Source organism: Drosophila mauritiana, chromosome X (genome assembly GCF_004382145.1).
Source record: "Drosophila mauritiana strain mau12 chromosome X, ASM438214v1, whole genome shotgun sequence".
Taxonomy (NCBI): domain Eukaryota; kingdom Metazoa; phylum Arthropoda; class Insecta; order Diptera; family Drosophilidae; genus Drosophila; species Drosophila mauritiana.
The window spans coordinates 13,447,598-13,467,035 of record NC_046672.1 but is presented as its reverse complement, the minus strand read 5'-3'; the positions used below and the strand labels follow the sequence as shown (position 1 = coordinate 13,467,035).

General features: G+C 43.5%; 3 protein-coding genes across 8 annotated transcripts in view; 1 reads left to right on the top strand and 2 right to left on the bottom strand.

Moving 5' to 3' along the window:
• Positions 1–127: 127 nt before the first annotated feature.
• Positions 128–1,423, bottom strand: LOC117148070 (ribonuclease H2 subunit B). The gene is made up of 2 exons (XM_033315267.1): positions 974–1,423; positions 128–901 (listed from the first exon to the last, which is right to left on the bottom strand). Exons 1-2 carry the CDS (start codon positions 1,332–1,334, stop codon positions 240–242), a joined length of 1,023 nt encoding a protein of 340 aa, XP_033171158.1. The 5' UTR covers positions 1,335–1,423; the 3' UTR covers positions 128–239.
• A 175-nt stretch (positions 1,424–1,598) lies between these two features.
• On the top strand, positions 1,599–4,778 carry LOC117148069 (DNA ligase 4). The gene is made up of 4 exons (XM_033315266.1): positions 1,599–1,984; positions 2,052–2,216; positions 2,272–3,182; positions 3,245–4,778. The coding sequence occupies exons 1-4, from the start codon at positions 1,672–1,674 to the stop codon at positions 4,610–4,612; spliced, it is 2,757 nt and encodes a 918-aa protein (XP_033171157.1). The 5' UTR covers positions 1,599–1,671; the 3' UTR covers positions 4,613–4,778.
• Positions 4,779–4,799: 21 nt separating this feature from the next.
• Positions 4,800–19,438, bottom strand: part of LOC117148068 (nuclear factor of activated T-cells 5) — a 40,413-nt gene continuing 25,774 nt past the window's right edge. For 3 of the 6 annotated variants that reach the window (XM_033315262.1, XM_033315260.1, XM_033315261.1), the window contains exons 3-10: positions 18,959–19,344; positions 15,701–16,330; positions 14,027–14,447; positions 13,765–13,921; positions 13,451–13,698; positions 13,193–13,376; positions 6,677–8,632; positions 4,800–6,604 (exon numbers count right to left, since the gene is read on the bottom strand). In XM_033315262.1, the coding sequence (XP_033171153.1) occupies positions 6,600–6,604; positions 6,677–8,632; positions 13,193–13,376; positions 13,451–13,698; positions 13,765–13,921; positions 14,027–14,447; positions 15,701–16,330; positions 18,959–19,344 (3,987 nt within the window). In that variant the 3' untranslated portion in view covers positions 4,800–6,599. Of the gene's footprint in view, positions 6,605–6,676; positions 8,633–8,771; positions 11,211–13,192; positions 13,377–13,450; positions 13,699–13,764; positions 13,922–14,026; positions 14,448–15,700; positions 16,331–18,958; positions 19,345–19,438 lie in introns of those variants that run through there. The other 3 variants (XM_033315264.1, XM_033315263.1, XM_033315265.1) reach the window with 2 other exon arrangements.

Below are 19,438 nucleotides of genomic sequence, written 5' to 3'. Positions count from 1 at the left end.
ACGCTAACAGCTGATGGGGATTTACCAAACGGAATCAAGAGGGATGATTAAAGAGCGCATGCGACCAAAAGGCGCACTTTCAAAATACCATATTTATAAATACAAATCTTAAAAAAGTAACTAACTTAATTCTTAGAAGTACTATATTTATTGTAAAAAAAGTGTAAATTTGTAGTATATAGAGTATAAGTGTAAAATTAGCAGTAAAAACATATTCTTAACATCTGTGAAACGTGAATCTACTTCGCTTTGAAAAAAGATGCGATGCTCTTAGTGCCCTTGGCTCCTTTGGCCAGGGCCTTCTCCTTGGCGGTCAGCGTACGCTCCTTCAGAGGCGCCGCTGTGGGCGATGTGATGCTGGCATTGGGATCGCCATCGCTGTCCACCACACCGCTGGACTTTAACTTGGCAGCAGCATCGCTGTCATTTAGCTTGATCTTCTTGGAGTCGCTGCCCTCGTTCTTGCCCGCCACCGACTTGCGCTTTTGGGCAGCTGCTTTCTCCTCAACAATCGCCTGAATCTCGCTGGGAATGTGCAGGTAACTGGTGAGCAGGCCGTGCAGATCCGCATCCAAATACCGTCCCACAAAATCGCAAGCCATGCGCGTGTAGTCCATTTCGTTGCTAACGTTCTCAGCTACCAGTTTCTCGCTTCGCACGAAATTCTGCGACTGTGCACTGTGGCCGCAGTGGACTTGCTTCTCCTTCAGGATCTTCGCCACCTGGCGTGTCTTCAGAGCCAACCAGGCCAATGTGCGCTCTTGGTTGTACTTGTAGAACTTCTGTTCGCCGGAGCTCTTCACATCTGCCACGCACTTAAGGTTCCCTGGGTCGAGGATCTCGTTAAGCAGACGACTGGTGCTGGCCTCCTCCACGGCAATGTTGTCCAGCGACATTGCTCCTGATTGTGGTTAAAGATTTTCAAGAATACAATAGTATAGTATACCATCGAAAGCGAATGATTATGTCTTACTTTGCGTACAATGTTTTCGGAGGTGATGAAGAGCCAGGAACGTGGGATCCACGGGCGCGGTCATGTAGATTTTGCCATTGGAGCAGACTTCGCTGTCCACGAACCAACTGCGACGGGGTTCCGCGAACGCCACCAGCTCCATCATTCTGCCATCGGGATGGGTTATGAACAGTGCCTCCTTGCCATGTCCCGGATGGAAAAACAGCTCCAGCCGAAGGTGCCCGTCGTCTGCATCTTTGGGCAGCAGTTCCTGCGACATGAAGAACACCTTCTTCAGCGCAGAGGCCTTGGACATCTTGGCAGCTCTCTCCGCATCCGGATCAGCTTTTGGTTTGCTCGCTCGCGTTTCCTTCTTGCCCATTTTCTTGAATTATTTGCCAAGCGTGAAACAAATGTGGACCGAATCAAAACAAACAATTTGCCGCCTTTTTGGTTATAGATAGAAGTCTATCGATTAATTTTAGTATTTTATAGTTGAAAGTGTGCAAATTTTCACTTGTTCCTATAAACTATTTGATCTATTTTATAATAGAAGAGCTTAAAAATGAAATAGTCTCTGCCACTAACTTCCGCATCTTAATACTGCAACTAGCCTAAAATGGGTATTAACTTTGATTTACAAGCACGGTCACATTGCTTGAACAGATTTTCGCAATGATGAAATTGTTTACAACAGTATATTGTTTTTGAACAACAAAATGAGCGTAGATATAGCCAGCACGATCAAGTTCCGGGATATCTGCGGCCTGTTCGAGAAGCTGAAGGCCACCCAAAAGGTGGTCAACAAGGAGGAGGTCCTCAAGAGCTACTACGAGTCCTTCTGCCGGCACCGCGAATCCTTTCGCCGGCAAACCGGATTAAACGACGACCAGCCGGAGGACGGTGCCAGTAGCTTCTATTCCGTGCTACGACTGCTGCTTCCGGGTGCGGACACGGGTCGGGATACCTATGGATTGCAGATCACCGCGCTGGGCAGACTCTATATCAGGGTGCTCCAGCTACCCACGGACTGTGAGTGCAGAAACCTATTGGAAATGGCATTTAGGCTTATTTAGAATCTCTTTGTTGTCCCCACTAGCCAGCGATGCCATCAGGCTGCAGCACCGCACCGGAACCATGTACCGGGACTACGGCGATGTTGTTTATTCCGTGCTTAAGCCAAGGTGCTTTAATCCGCCCAGCAATTTGAGACTGAATCAAATCCATCAGATGCTGGACACCATTGCCAACGAGGACACAGAAGGTGGGTGCTTTTAAACTCATCTGAACGACTGTCTCAATATGGCCGCTGTTTGCAGTTAAGCAGCAGCAACTCATCCGGTTTACGGAGCAGGCCTCGCCCGAGGAACAGAAGTGGCTAATCCGGCTGCTGTTGAAGAGCCTCGGGCTGGGGATCGGTGAGCGAAAGATCTTCGGTGTGCTGCATCCTAAGGCGCAGGACATCTACCAGCGCTGCTCCGATCTGGGACATGTGTGCAATCTACTGGCAGACCAAACCACCGACCTAGACGCCAGCACCAGCAAGGACAGCAAGGCGGCGGTCACGTTGGTAAACCTGAATTCCGTCATACGGCCATTCCACCAGATACGACCCATGCTGTGCGAACGATTCCCGGGTGACATCCAGGAGCTGATGCAGTCGGATGTGCTCTATCTGGAGACCAAAATGGATGGCGAACGCTTTCAGCTGCACATCGATCGAGGTCGTTTCATGTACATTTCCCGCAATGGAGTGGACTACACCAGGAACTTTGGCCACAGCTACGATCACGGCACCTTGACGCCAAAGCTGAGGGGACTTCTGCCGCTGGGCTTGGAGTCCATCATACTCGACGGCGAGATGATGGTGTGGGATACCAACAAACTGCGCTTTCGGGAAAAAGGCGAGAATACGGACGTGAAGAGCCTGAAGCCGGAGGGCAGCTGGCAGCCCTGTTTCGTGGTATACGATCTGCTATATTTTAATGGCCAGAGTCTGTTGGACCATACCTACATTCAGCGGGCGTACAAATTGCAGAAACTCATAGTTGAACAGTCGGGTGTGCTGCAGTTGATGCGTGCACGTAAAATCGGTTCCGTTCAAGAGTTCAACGAGCTGTTCCAGCAGGCACTCGACTCCCACGCCGAGGGCATTGTGCTGAAGAAGCAGGGATCAAGATATCAGCCTGGCGTTAGGCTGGGCGGTGGGTGGTACAAGGACAAGGCTGATGTGAGTAGAGTCATTTTTCAGCAGAGTGCAATAATATGAACTTACTTCAATTTTGCAACCAGTACATCAAAGGGCTGATCACCGAGTTCGATGTGCTGATCATCGGGGCATTCTACAATCGCAAGCGCACCTTTGTGGACTCATTTTTACTGGGAGTTCTTCAGCCGGCGCCGCCAGGCAGCTCTAATCGTCCCGAAGTCTTCAGTATTGGAGTGGTTGCCAACAATACGAAACAGCGCGGAGTGCTAAATCACACACTAAAACCACATTGGCACGATGTAGTCAATGAGCCACCGCCATTGTGGTTTCACTACAAGCCCAAGGAAAGGGCCGGGTGCCCCGATCTGTGGATCGAACCGCAGAACTCGGTAATTTTGCAGGTGAAGGCTGCTGACCTGGCGCCCAATGGAGCATTTTTCACCCGAAAATCGTTGCACTTTCCGCGCACTGAGATGAAACGAGATGATAAGCCCTGGAGCGAATGTATGACACTGAAGGAGTTTAACGATCTCTGCCAGGGTCCTTCGGCCATCAAGAAGTTAAACAAGCGGCAACTGCGCCTAGAGGATGTGACCACCAAGCGGAAGCAGATGCGTATGACGCCCTCGGAGCGAAGCCGACTGGGATTGGCCGTCTATGAGAAGCGCTATGACGCGAGCACCTCCGCTAGCACTTCCAAACTCTTCGACGGTCTGAGCTTTTGCATACTGAGCGGGTCTGCCGGACGACACAGCAAGCATCAGCTGCAGGAACTGGCTGTTAAAAACGGTGGCTGCATCGTGGAGAACCCCCTGCCCAATGATCCAAAGTGCTTTTGCATCGCAGGCGATGAGACGTTTTTAGTTAAGCGGCTCATCCTTCAGCAGCCACGCACCTGTGACATTGTGCGCATGGAGTGGCTACTTAGGGTCTGTCAGAAGCAGGAGCTTGAACTGAGGCCTAGAGATCTTATTGCGGCCACTGAACCACTGCAGCAGGATCTGGCTGAATGTTTTGACCGGCACGGTGATAGCTACACCAAAGACATTGCCAACGTGGAGGAGTTGCAGGATCTGCTTCAAGGCATTGATTTAACAGCTGATAATGTGGCTGGCATAACCGCATCTAACCTAAATGCTCTGGAGGATCAGCTTCTGGATGGGAAAAGGAATCTGAACATGTTCCGGCATCTCAATGCGTTTTTCTATAGTCCGCATGGTGATGAACTGGCTAAGCTTCTGTTTCTTCAAAACGGCGGCCGGATAGTCGACGATTCCGATCCGCAACTAAATCTGGGATTTATCTGTATGTCTTCCGACATCGATAACGACCACTTGGAGCACTGGCGGCAAAATCATTCCAAGTTGAGCGCTGACAAGGTCTTAAACTCGGCGTGGATCCATCAGTGTCATCGCGAAGGCATCCTACTTCCTATGCACTCTTTTATCTAACTCGATTAGTTTGTTTATTAGCTTTATAGTTTTGTACAAAAATTACATGTTATCCTTGTTATAAAATTGTAATTTAATTTCTTACCATAATTATGTAATTATTATCCCGAATTCTAATGTTATATCAAAAAGATTTGCATGTATATTTTGAAGAACAATAGTAAATGACAATAAGTACGCAAAAAAGTTATTTTTCAATGATTTCGTTTTTTATTCACATAAAAAGAGATAACGAGCAGAATAGTATTGATTCCGTTGGGAGGATTTTGGACAAATTTTGGGGGTAGTATGGATATTAGGTTCGTTATTTCGCCAATTGATACGTTCGACAGTTCGGTTACATAATTCAGGGAGTTCTCTTCGGGATTTTCAATAGTTTATCGGTTCTGCACTTTCGGCAATAAGAACATCAAAAATACATTTATTTTATTCATTGTAAAGTTAGATATATGTTTGTATATATATAACATAAATAATGTATATATAGGTGTATAACATTTAACACTAACAATTCTTAAGCGCGAGCTCTTCGCTCCCTCTCTCTCTCTCTATTTCTTTCTCTGTCTCTCCATCTCACTTGCACCTACTAACTCTATCTCTTTCGTTCATTGACTTGACTTTAACATTTAATGAGGAATATGCAATCTCTGAGATTGTTTAACACATTTATCGACTCTATGAACATATAGATTACGTATGTCAATCAAATTGTTTAAAATTTACCAAGCTAATATCAACAAAAAAAAAAACTATGTTTAAGTTTCTCAGTTAGTTCGATTCATGGGAGTGGGCGAAATTCGTGGTTGGAATATTTGTAGATGTTTATACATAAATTGTTGGGCTTGGGTATACAAATGCAGAGTACTCTCGATCTTGATCTTTATTTGGGGTATAACAATCGGTATACTAAACTTAGTCGTTACTTTTCAATGTAGTTTGGTTGTGGGTTTGTTCTCTTATATTTTCACTTTTGTGTTTCTTATTCCGGCATGGTAAATAGGTTACAACGCTACACATAACAACTATCAACATTTAGGGTATGCATAATAATAGCGATATCATAATAATAATAATAATAATAGTAATAACATCAGTTACAACTTTATTTGTGTGTGTTCGTCGTTCCTTCAATATAATTGAAAATAAAAATGATTAAACCATAAACAAAATAATAATTGCATTTTCTTTAAATCAAAAGTCTTTTGGAATTTCTCGCATATTCATTATATTCGTAGCTACACATAATATGTATTTTTTTTTTATAAATTATTAACTGTATAATAATAATTTCCTTTCGTGGTTTTTCTTTTGACCCAAAATTAAATAAGCTTAATTTTACTGCCAAAACGTTTAGTTAGGCTTTAATTGTAAAATATACCTAAAATTCTCAAACAAATAAAAAGGAAGTTTTCAAATCAGACTTAATTATGAAAATAGGTCTTCCAGCAAAGAGCGTAATCAACATTTGTTTTATGAAAGTTGGTTCTTTCTATAATTATCGATTTTCAAGGTTGATAACTGAATTCTTCATTTTCGGTTTTCATTCTTCACTTTCGGGATTTCACTTCATATTTCATAGGTATATGGCAGTCGTTATCATTGTTTTAATTTAACCTTTTGAGATAAGTTCATCCTTTTTTTTATAAATCAATATTAAAATAGCAAAAAAAATCAAAAAAAAAAACATTAAATTTAGGTAATTATATTAAATAGGGTTTATGCCTAAACGTAATCAAATCTAAAGCTACAAATGTGTTTGTGTTTGTGGTTTTTATTCTCTGATCCCGTTTTTATTCCTTTCTCTTGGTCAAAAAGTTGGTCCACATGAAACCTTTATTCCGTCTTATCGTTTGTGTTTTTTTTTGTTTGTGTGTGTTTCTCTATATACTACATATATACTTAAGACTAAGCCTGTGTAGGAGTGACATTTATCGTTGATAAAAAAAAAAGCAAGTCCACATAGTTTAATTTGTTGATCTGAAGCCGTTTAAACTGTAAGCAATTTGAAGAGAATCAATTAGTAAGTAAGCAATACACATAAGATATCATATGTACAAAACTTACGCTGATCAAAGGTGCTCGGGTTGATGTAGCTGATCAGATCCTGATCCGACATCGTGGTCAGCTCCTGGGGAATGGGCGGCTGCACCGCCACGGCGGCCGCCGCAGCTACCGCTCCAACCGCTGCCGGAAGTATGCTGCCCGCTGTGTTCGGGGCAGATGCCTGCTGCGTCATCACTGCTCCATTGGTGGTCACCGCGGCGGTGGCCACCGACTTTTGCAGAGCATTCTCGCTGGCCAGCGCAACGATCAGAGATTCTTGTGGTGTCGGCGGCACCACCGGCAAGTGGTGACCACGATGGTGACTGGTCACATGCCCGGATACGTGTCCTGGGACGCGACTATGGCCGTGGCCGTGACTGTGACCATGATGACCATGATGGCTGTGGTGACTGTGATTCATCGACTGGAAGTTGGCCGCTTCTACAGCTACTGCGGCAGCGGCAGCAGCCGCTGTTTCTGGTGCGTTTGAGTGGTTCAATAGCAGGTTAACCAATGGATCCGATGCCGTCTCGGCAGGAATACCGCTCACTCCGACAGCTGCCTGTGGCGAATGGGAGTGGACGCGACCGTGGTGGTGGTAGTGGTGTTGCTCCTGCTCCTGGGTGGTTATAAAGTCCGCCGCCGCCTTAATAATCATGTTGCTGACCGCAGTGGATGTGGCAGTGGCTGCGACCTCTGGCTGCATAGTCGCTGGTGTTGGTGGCAGTGTGTCCACAACGCCCACACCCGATGCCGCGGTGGGTGGACTCATCATGATGTTACTCAATGCCAAGGCTGCAACAGCTGCATCCTGCTGTGTAGGTTCCGGCTGCATGGCAATGTCGTTCAAAATGGAGTTGGCCATGGTCACTTGGTGAGGTGCGAGTATATTCGGCACTACGGCAGTGGCCGCTCCATTTGCGGAGCACAAAATAGTCGAGGGTGAAACGGCGGGATTCATAATGATATCGGTGGACAGACCACCGGTGACATCGACAGGCGCCGGGCCACCCAAGGCAGCAGCTCCGGCCAGAGCTGCTGCCGGTTCCGAATTGAGTATGATATCCTGCGTCAATGGTGAACTATTCGGCGAAGTCTCACTGCCACTCATGGAGCTGTTGGAATTTGTGGAGCTTAGGGACAAACTCCTCTCCAGCACCACATTGGGCGGCGCAATGCCCACTTTGGCTTGCAGAATATCGGTCAGGGCATGATCGATCACCGCCGAGGTGGTGAACAGAGCTGGTTCGGTGGTACCATTGCTGGAAACCACCGAAGTGGATTTGGTCAGTTCATCAATGAACTTGTGCACCTGTTGCTGCTGCTGTTGTTGCTGTTGTTGGGGCTGTTGTTGTTGTTGTTGCTGCTGCTGCTGCTGCTGCTGTTGTTGCTGCTGCTGCTGCTCGTGCATTTGCTCCTGCATCTGCTGGTGCTGCTGCACGACATGCTTCACAATCTCGTTTTTTACGGCCATTTCCACCGCAACGGCCACCGCCGCCGGATCAATATCAACTGCTGCGGCCACGGCGGCAGCTGTAGCCGGCGCCACAACGGCCGGGAAACCGGGTAGACTGTTCGACTGATCGTACATAATGGTGTCCAGGCTGGGCTTTCGTGCAAAGCGATGATACTGCAAGGCTGCGTTGGGGCTGTCCGGTGTGGATTCACCGGTCAGGGGACTGTGCGAGTTGCTGTCGTCGAGTTCCGTCTTCAGGGCCTCGGCACTGGCCGCCACTGCGTTGAGATGGACCAGCTGCTGGTCCGTGATCATGGGTGTGACACTGGGCAGCGAGGAGCGTCGAACGCCCATCGGTATTTGGGTGGTGATGGGCGGAGGCATCATGCCCGAATCGATCTCGTGCTTGGCCTCCACATTATCGCCTGGAGATGGGTTGCTTCCGGAGCCGCCTGCCCCACTCCAACCACTGGAGCCACTCGCATTGGACGCTGATGTGGTGTCCATGAAACCGCTCACATCTACAAGAGGAACAATGGACAGAAAAGAGGCCTCTTAGTAATCTCATTTTGGTGGTATGTCATGCAAGAATCACTGGGTCATAATATAAGAAATCATAAAAAACAAAGATATAATAAACGGCAGGGTATTTTCTTTTTGTTTTTGGTGGGTTGGGGGCCTCTTAATCCTAGGCCAGGTTTCTGAGAAAGAGTCTTGGGGGGAGGGGATTGCTAAGAGAGAGGTCCGTAAAATCCGAGTGCCTTTCCCTTAATTCCGGGGCTACTACAACTTACAAACTAAAAAAAAACTTAAACTATAGCGATAGCGATAGCGATAGAAAAGCACTCGAATTCTCTGGATCTGCCATCTCTGCAGGGGCGTTGGTATCTAAATCTAGAACTTAGCCACTAATTAAGACTAGATTTCTATTTTATATTACGTTCTTAAGAGTATTTAAGCTTGGCTGCGAAGTTTCACTGGCAACACCATTCACACGGCACTTAGAAAAGGGAATAGAGCAACAAGGTAGCTACGAAAGAAAGTATTCTTAGAACATTCCTTCTTTCAACTTTACACACAATGAAAGAAATGACTGACTGACTAAATCAAACCACACCAAGCTGACCAGATCGATTATAAAAGCAATCATTGAACGCTACAAATGACAAGACGCACCCGATCGAAAGTGGATCAGACAGACTCCTCTCAGTAAGCCTTAAGTCTTCATCAAGCACACAGCTAAAGACAAGATTTGTTTAACAAATAATCTCAAAGCACCACACTCTACGAAACTATACCATTCAACTAATACTCAACGGCAATCGCTCAAATCAAACAGTCATTCACCAATCGTAAAGTTTATACACTCAATCATTCAATCAATCAATTGACGCACTCCAAGCTTTTTCGTTGCTCTAATGAATAGACTTAATAGTTACTTCTAATTGCTGAACTTAAGTACTAGTGCTTAGATATAAGGTGTTTATGGATTAGTATTAGGAGCCAGATAACCCAAATATCTCAATTCTCGTTTCCTAAGCGGGGTCGCAATGATCTAAACCTGATGTCGTTCTCTAGGCGTAATGTTGAGGCTCTGAAGTCGAGCGATGCTTGAATTTCCACTCGTTCTAGACGAGTCCCATCACTACCACCTCTTATTTGGGGTCTTTCAGACCAAGTTCCCGCTTATGGTTTCTTATTTGTTATAATCATGTCTTCTCTTTTATACATTTGAGTTAACGATTTTTAACTGGACCCTGCCACTGTCTGCTTATTGAAAATTTCCATTCAATCTTCGGGGAGCGAGCCACTGAAGTTCAGTCTTCACATAGAACTGCAATTTCTGTACATGAATCGTATGGTTAGACAGGAGAGAACAGAAACTGATCTTTAAAGGGTATGCAATGAATGTTATAGGGAAGAAATGTCACTATATAGATTACCATACATTTTAATAATTTACCCATATTTCTTTTATGAAATTATACGTAGGAGAATTAAGATGTAATTACATCTTGCAATTTTCATATGAATTGATTGAAACATTACTGTATTTATGAAGGATTGCGAATTATTAAAAAATGTGTCAATGATTGAATAAATAAATTTAGCAACAATTTTCGTACCCTGCTGAAAATCGGAGCAATTTCAGAGCTAAACTAGTCAAATGAACTGAACCCTAACATATGACAACTCCTGAACGATCGCAGGGATTCGCAAACAGGACAGGACAAGAAATCTTTGGATGGTGTTAGCTTTATGTGAGTACGTAAAATATATGGTATATATATATATATATATAGACGCTTAAAGGTAATGCTCTAAGGTTATATGTGATATGGGTTTCCCTTATAGTTAATAGTAATGGTATATGTGGTGTGTGTGTGTGTTTGAAGGGCAGGATTTTGTGTGTGTGTGTGTATTCATTAATAGACATATAGAAAATGGATTACGAAATGGCAAAAAAGAATTTGTACGTTGGTCAATCGGTAATTATTGTTTGGTAATTGGTTTCTGTAAGAGTTGAATGGTTTTTTTTTTTTAACCAGTACCCTAAAATTATCCTTGATGCTGTAGTTGCTGTTGTTCTTGAAGGTTAGAGATGGGGCTAGAGATGAGCAGACGTGGCTGTTGAAGACTCGTTGGGGCTGAAAATCCGTCGCCGATCATCATTTCACATGCGGTTGGATAGGATATTGCTGCCTCGGTGCCATAGGTCCTTCAAATAATTTATATTTCTTGATTTCTGTGTGTCTGTGTGACGTGTGTGGGTGTGTGAGTATCTATCGCCATCGAACGCAAGCGATTGGCAGTCACTTATCGAGCGATTGCTGCGATTCATTCGATTACATCGCTTTTGTCCAGCGTTGCTTTCCAGGCAAGCTTTCGATTTATTGCTTCGCTTTTCGTTGGCCACTTTGCTATGGTTGCTGTTCGTGTTTGTATATATAGAGAGATACAGGATATATCGGTGTCTATATACTTGTTTATATTGACTGTCGATTAATGACTTAATTTTGATTTAATTTTGGCCTTGCATTTTATAGCACTCAAAAATTTACATATTTGACTATATAGTTAGATTGAGCACCTAAATTGCTAAGAGAAGGGGAAGGAGGAAGAATATAAAGTAAAAATATATATATGCATATTTTTTTGGGAGGGAGAGGTAGTTTTTTTTTTTTTTTTTCGATTTTTGTTTTGTATGGTGGGGAAGGGAGTTTTTACTCGGTTGTTTTTATATTTTTTAAAGACATCCTGATCTTTAATGTTATTTATCATTTTTTCTGACTTGAAAAACAGATTTTATGGGGGGATCTGCCTTGCTGTTCTTCTTGTCTGGTTTATATAGGTATATATCCTCCCGATATTTCTGCTGCTTCTGCTGCTGCTGAATCGTCGTGTGTCGGTTTATGTTCGATTTCTTTTATGTTATCGCTTTGGTTTTGCTTTCCTTCATCTGTTACTGGGTACTTTTCTCGGCTGAACATGATCAAGAAAACTCTGCGATTCATTCAAAATACACCCGGCACAAACACACACGTATTCAAATAGGCAATCACACACCCAAACACTCGACCAAACAAACAAGCAAACAAACACAGACACACGCATAACTTAAGCAAGAAGAAAAGTCCCCAGGAAAAGCGAAACTTTTGTTTTGTTTAAGCACATATTTAAAAAAGCAAGGAAAATCGACTCAGGCATGGTTGAAAATATTCTACACAGAAAATTATATTAAAATAGAATAGAAAAAACTATTCTTCATCATCGCAAAGGATCGGTTTGGAGGGAAAAATCAAGTTCATTCATTCGGCAGAGTTGTTTCGATCAGTTTCCGGTTCCGCTCCTGATTTTTTTTTGGCGGAAGGTTGGAGCAGAGACGAAGAGAGAGAGAGGAGCAGAGAGTAAAAGTGAGAGACGGGAGGTGGGGGAAGACTGGAGGAGTTGGTTCTCCGAAGATTTGCACAGTCCTGTGCCTTAATCATTTATGGTTATTAATTTAATTTAGGTTTTTTTTGTTTTATCATTCTGTTGTTGTGCTTATAGATTAAGTTATATTTTATGTTATACTTTTCGTTGGATTTGTTCTTTTTCCCTACTTAATTATACAAGGTATTGATATTTTCATGCGTTATTCGGTGCTAAATAAAGAGTAGTAGGTAGAGTAGTATGAAGGTAAAAGGAGCGGAAAAGGTAGCAGGCAAGAAATGAGTATCAAATCAAACCCTTCTTAGTGACCCATGTGTATGCATAATTTTTAATTTAGTATATTTAATGATTAGCCAATGAATTCGACGGCTTTTAGTAGTTTATCAGGCAAAATGGATGGGAATAATGACAGAAGCTTTTAAAATTATTCCTCTTAAGCCTTAAACTATTCTGAATCACATTTCGTAATTTAAATATATATTTGCCTTATTGTTTTAAATATAAAGAAATGGTTTTAAAAGTCCACGAATTTGCTTAATTTTCGTTCTGCATATTGTCTCAGTTCAAAAGCATATTAATTTGGCAAAACACTTTCGTACAGTCTTCTTTGTTCTGTTAGCTACACACAGACTTGCTAATTGTTAAATATATATTTAATAATGAATGCAAATACTTTTAGCCAAACCGCAAACAAAGAGCCACCAAGGTAAGAAGAGAAGAGCAAGGAAGGTAGAAGATAAATAGAAGAGGAAAGGGAAGAGCAGAATAACGCATGAAGAGATCAGATTGTTTTACCTATCGCTTATCATTTTATACGATTCGAATAGTTTTATTTGAGTAACCGCAAACGGTTCTAGTTTAGCTAATTTATATTCGATTCTTGGATCTGAACAATATAGGAAATAAAAAAAATTGCAGCTTCAACGTGGTTGAGGCACAATAAAAATGTCACTAAACATACACTTTAAATAACTGCCTAAACCTGAGTACCTCAAGTATGTATCTTAATCTCGTTTTTAACGTATTTCGATATGCTCGATTTCTTTCGGTTTCTATACAGCTAACGAGTCGCGATCTCCGAATGGGAGTTTGTGGTTGGTAATTTGGTTGGTTGGGTGCAATCGAACGCTTAGTCAACAAATAGATACCTTGGGCGTGGATTGTGTTACTTAACGTGCTGGCCGCCGCCAACGTCGTGTACTGTCCCTTGGCCGTGTAGGTGAACGTGTGCGGTTCGCTCTTCTTGCCGCTGGAGACGATCGACACCTGAACCTGGACCGGCTTCAGGATGTTCTGGTGCAGATACGGTGGCACCGTGCAAATCAGATGAGTCTGCGGGCAGAATTGCAAATAGTCGTTAGATACGCACATTCCCATACACTATCAATGGTACACTGGACACGCACCTGGTGAAGGTACTCCTTGTCCGGCAGAACACTCTGTTCCCAAAGAGCGGCTGTTCCGCCGATAAGCTGCTGGCGCACTGCAATTTCCGTGGCCGGATCGTCGCCGTTGACGCTGTCGTACGTCTCCTGGAACACCACGTGTGTGTCCTTCAGGAAGTTCTTGCCGATAATGAACAGCTCGAGGCCGCCATCAACGGGACAGGAGTTTAATGATTTCTTGCATATTTCCGGCACGCCAGGTGGTTGAGCTAGAGGCACGAACATCAATTTAATTATACAGAGCAATTAAACAGCTAAATGTGTTGAGCACTCACTGCAGATGATTGGATTCGAGCAGACCTGGAGGGTCTCGGTGGTGCCATCGTCACGGGTCAGCTGGGTGCGGAACACCATCCGGCAGCGGGTCGATTTCTTCTTGTTCTTTTGCGCCAGATGCTCGGGAAATCGGTGCTCCACATCCACATTGCGTTCCTGCAAACAAAACAAAAAGTAATTAGAATCTTTCAATCTATCACTATACAAATCCAAACTGTCATCATGGAGGACTTGTGCTCCTGTGTAGTTTCGTGCACCCACCTTCAAGATTCCAACGCAATCGCAAGTGATGGTCATGTCCGTTTCGGGCTTGAAATCGATCTCAATGACCATGGTGCCGTCGACCTTCTTCTCGTTGCACTGCGTCGAGTTCTTGCCGGCGACCTTGCAGGCCTGGTAGAACATGTGCGGTGCCACGCGTCCAATGTCCGTGCCGATGAAGACCTGGAGGACGGCAACCTTATCGTATCCGGTCAGTCGCACGATCGGGAATCCATTGCCGCTGCGATCCTTGACGGCACCGCGGCTGCCCTCCGTTTGGTAGCGAGCCCGATGCTGTTGCTCCGGCTGCGACAAGATCTCAAGCTGCACCTGGCCATCGTTGGAGCTGGCGACGCTGTTCAGCGGGGTAGTGGGTTGACGTTTGTTAGCCACGCGAGTGACATTCCTGGCCGATATGAATCTGTGGGTTGGAACAAGTAGAGACCGAGATCGAATTGTATTAGTCTGTTCACTGGCGCAACTTTTCCATTCGATCGTTAAAAATCGAAGGCTGAGTTTATTTGTCTAAGGATCGTTAAAAGAAAACTCGGAACTTGTACTTGAACTTTGGCCGATGAGGAAATCTAGATTCGTTTTGGGTTAAATGATTTATGTATTATTTTTCACATGTGCTGGCCGAAAAAAAAGGGATGTTGGGGCGGCATGAGATTGCATGAGTTCTTTTTTAGATACAAATAGAAAAGGCAGCTGGGCTGCGCGTACACAGATACGGATTTAGTTGAATATGTATAGCTAAATAATGAATGATATATGAGTTTTTTGAATGCTGTTAATTACTCACAAACATACACACACGCACATGAAACATAAAAAGGCCGAAAAGGAATTTTCGCAAATTTTCATTGCTGCACTTTGCAGTCGGTTCGGTTTTTCGTTTTGGTTCGTTTCGTATCGTTTCAATTTGTTTTGTTTAAATAAATCTTAGCTTTGACCAATTGTTTACAATTGTTTCGAATTTATACGCCTTTGTTTACAAACGGACACACATAGGCACACGTATATATGTGTAAAGAATACCTACGGAAAGATGGGAGCAAACGCACATTTGAAAATTATTAAAGAACAAAAGTCAAAGCCATCAAAGTAAATAATCTGGGAATAACAAACGTGTTTTTTCTTTTTTTTTTTAATTCGCAGAGTCAATTATTCTGGCACCGAAATAATTTATTTGGCGGCTTCTAATTGTTTTGCGTCTTTCTGGCACTTGTTGTTTAAATTTTGAAAGGTAATCTAGTAATTTGTCATTGCTTAAACATTTCTGGGTCATTAAAATACTATCGAGACTAGTGCTTTCCGAGTTGTTTGTTTTATAAATTTGTTTGTGTGCCATTTTTTTTTTGTTTCGCATGTATAAACTTTAACAATTAAGTCTGACTATTTTTCGCCAATCTTGTCTGTTTGGTTAACGAAAGTTTTGCTGCTACAAATTTTGTGTCCGTCTAAATTATTTGGTTTGCAATTTAGATGTAAATCAATTGGCAATGCTTTTGCCAATATTATGTGCATCTAGTTCTTCAGTTTGGTTACACAATTTGTGGTTTTAAATTATAGAATTTAATTAAACTATTGAAAATTTACCAAGGAACGTATTAGTTATTTGTGTGGCAAACATTGTTTTCTTTTTAACGCTGCAAAAGAAAACACGCCGCTTACTTTGTCTCAATGTTGTTGTTGTTGTTGTGGTTGCCGCTGCTGATGAGCGGCAGGAGGTTAACAATGGTCGTGGCAGGTGCAACGGAGGCGGCAATGGGCGGCGGCGAGGGCGTGGCCTCGAGCGTGGGTGACATCGTTACCGAACTGGCAATCTTGCGGATGAACTCATCCTCGCTGCAGGCATCATCGTTGTCCAGCTCCACCTGGTTGCACTCGAGCTTCTTGCGTTTGATATGCTTGCCATGGCGGTGATGCTGTTGTTGTTGTTGGTGGTGGTGATGCGACTGCGACTGCGACTGCTGGTGCTGCAACTGCTGCTGCGGCTGCAACAGCAATCCGTTGTACTGAAAGAGTTGATGCTGCTGCTGCTGATGCACCGAATGCTGCTGCTGTTGCAGATTGAAGGCATTAACGGCTGCTGCCACGGCTGCCTCGGTTGCCTTGAAGACGCCTCCAAAGGGATCCGAGCTACTATTGCCACCGGCTGTCGTCGTTTTGGTGTCGTTCACGAAGCCCGTGTCCTCGTCCAAAACGGCCGGCGTCGCAATGGCCGAGCCGTCCTCCGAGGACGCCGATATCAGGTCCAGATCCTCCAGACAGTGAGCCATCACTTTCGTGTTGTTCCGCGATCTATACGTTAACATATATATACAGACATTCATGTACATGGATACACAACAGCAACACACGCACGCATTACATAATGTTTTATACATAAATCGATTCATGGATCGTTTTTTGTTGTTTTTTAGCTAGGGATAGCTAGCTTATGCCTGAATAGAATTATTTTCTGCCTATAGAACTAACTATCTACAAACATAACTGGCAGGTTGCCATTTAATCATCTAGGTAGAATCATAATTGGCATAAAATAGACGAGAGCGTAGTATCTGTTTGTCTTGAAAGAGATTACAAATAAATAGATTTCGAATTCCAATGCGCCAATCAATGTCCGATTGCATTTCGAATGCATTCAACGAACCCAAATCTACACTCAGCTCAATGGGAAAAAAAAGCTAAAACGAATATAACTGAACGGATCTCGGCGGAACTCAACGGAACTGATCGGAACTAACGGCCTGAACTCAATCGAGGACTGATTTCATTTAAATGGACAGGAAAATCAAAACAATATCACGCTTGAAGGTTGAAAAAATAAGGGAAAAACTAAACACTTACACGCTACAAGCTAAACAACTTTTCTACAAAAGAATTTACAAGTAATTTCAATATATTTTGCTCACATTGTACAATTGGATAAAATCGCAACACCAACGATTGGCGGGCAATCAATCAAAAATAACTAGTTTCATGTCAATGGACTCGGCTCTTTGCACCTTTTTCCAGTTCAGATATGCCCCTGTTTAAAGTTACTCATGAGAAAGTCCACAAGCAACTTGTTGAGTTGTGGAACTAGGCTCGCCCATTAGCTAATAAAACTGATAAAGTCGCATGCCATAATTTCCCTGCATCCATAACGGGCATACGTAATCTACGCGCAGATACTGCGCTTCAATCCTAACCCAAATCGGGCGAATGGAGCACTGAGAGTGCAGCTGATTGATAATAAACGAAGCAAAGCAAAGCGAAATCACGAATCGCAAGGCGGTCGGCGGCAACAGTGCGTATAAGTAATCGCGTCCATATACTAACAGAAACAAGCAGCCAGAAGAAAACAAACCGCATCTAAAAGTCATTGGCCAAAGTGCGACAGAGAAAATTGCGTATTTTTCATGCATGATAATTAAATTAAGCCAAGCAAAGAATGTGCAAATCTGCAAGATGAGCAAAAAGAACGGCGGCCAAAAGCTGGCAAACAAACTGAAAAACGAATGAATGCAACACAGAATATTCAAATATTCGAAAACTCATTATTTGAACATTAGAAAATATATTAAAAAAAAGACTCTGCTAGTTGTATGTCAATGTCTATAGATACAAAAAAACAAGTAAGCACTTAACAATTAACCGATCGTTCCTGTAATTACCGAAAGCCCTAAATAAACCCCAATAAAAATCAAAACACTTCCATTGTTTTCCCTCTGGATTTCTGAGAGATAAGGGGTTGTTGGGGTTGCCCCCCAAAGAGCCGAGCACCTACTGAATTAGCCCACCTAGTTCTGCCTTCTGCCCACTTTTGAGATTCCCCAACTGCAATTTGCAATAACTGATAAGCCGATAAGATAATGCGGCGATTTACACAGATAGTAGCCATGCAATTACAATACCTATGACTGCAAAATACCACAACAACAGCAAAAAACAGCAACGATCGCGCACACAGACCACATTTAAATCTCTTAATCCGCATCGAGTCAAACTAAATTATAATAAACAAATTCACCATGACCTACAAACAGCAAAACCTGTCCAGCGAGAGTCTTCAGAAGACTAGAGTGTGGAGAAAAGAAAGCATATTTGTGCAACAGAAGGCTCAAGGATTAGAAACGATTCACTTTCCTATAACTCAACTAAATACTAAGTAGTAGTATTCACGTACCTTTGGGTATCCCACAGATATCTTTGCATTTCTTATTAAATCCGATCACCGCACGAGCAGCACACGCGTTCCTATCGAAATGAATTTCCAAACTGAGCTAATAAAGTTGTTATAGTTATTGGCGAGCCTCGGTCCCATGTTCTTCTTCCCGAAATGAGTTTTCAGCTTTTTGTGAGCCCGACCATTCCCAACAAACAAACAAACATTGCCAAATGCGAAGCAGTATTTCCCCGAAGTTCAATTAATGCAGATTCTGTATTTTTTATTATTTGTGAAGCGTAGCCGAAAGTCAGTCTCAAAATGCATTGCTTCGCTGGCACTCATCATAAAGAAAGGGTTCCGAATCTATAAACAAGTTCAACATATTATAAACAATACCTAAAGGTTTTAGTTTATACGGTGCGGCTCCAACGCGCCTAGGCTATGAAATCTGTTACCATTATTTGCGGACATGCAGACATGCGGACAGCCAAAGAAATACCTCAGCAGTCTGGTAAATAAAAGAAATATCTAACAAGATCTCGATCTCTTCGATGTGTGTAAGTTTGTGCATCTGAGTTGTGGGGTGTATTTCAATCAATATTCAATATTCATTCACTCGCAACCATGGATCAAACGCAAAACGAAATGAAATCATGAGCTGGCAATTATCTTGAGCTGCGCCTGCGCATGAACTCGCATGAAGATCTTTTGGGACATATCTACATATATGGCTGGATTTTGGGTGGGGGCAGGAGGTGGTGGTGGCAGTGACTCACCTTGATACAGGTATCGCTCTGATTAAATGCTGCTGCGGTGAATGTTGCTGCTGCTGCTGCTGCTGTTGTTGCTGCTGTTGCTGCTGCTGTTGGTGGTGCTGCTGATGCTGCTGCAACGTGTTGCTGGCCACCGCGGCAGCTGCTGCGGCTGCTGCAGCAGCCACTGTGTTGGTTAAAGCGCTATTGACCAGCAAACTGGATCGCTGGCCGGAATTGGAGCCACTGCCTCCATTGGCCGCCGGATCAGCCACGCCCCCAGCTCCTGCCGAGGACCTCAGCTCCGTGTGCTGATCGAAACCCAGCCCACTGTCGTTCGAGTTGTCGCAGGGCGGCGGATGGGGTCGCTGTGGTATTCGCTTCCCAGGAACCATTTTGCCAGGACCCGTCTGGAAAAATGCCAGCGATATGGAAACCATCAGTACAATTTTCAAGCCACCAGCCAAGTGAAGACTAGGCGTAGGTTTCCCAGTCCTATTACGC

Bases quoted from the DNA above. Each gene is read 5' to 3' on its own strand.
- LOC117148070 (XM_033315267.1), bottom strand. From the start codon at position 1,334: ATGGGCAAGAAGGAAACGCGAGCGAGCAAACCAAAAGCTGATCCGGAT. The intron at 902-973 runs GTAAGACATAAT...AACCACAATCAG, and splicing joins CCGAAAACATTGTACGCAAA to GAGCAATGTCGCTGGACAAC.
- LOC117148069 (XM_033315266.1), top strand. From the start codon at position 1,672: ATGAGCGTAGATATAGCCAGCACGATCAAGTTCCGGGATATCTGCGGC. The intron at 1,985-2,051 runs GTGAGTGCAGAA...TGTCCCCACTAG, and splicing joins GCTCCAGCTACCCACGGACT to CCAGCGATGCCATCAGGCTG. The intron at 2,217-2,271 runs GTGGGTGCTTTT...CGCTGTTTGCAG, and splicing joins TGCCAACGAGGACACAGAAG to TTAAGCAGCAGCAACTCATC.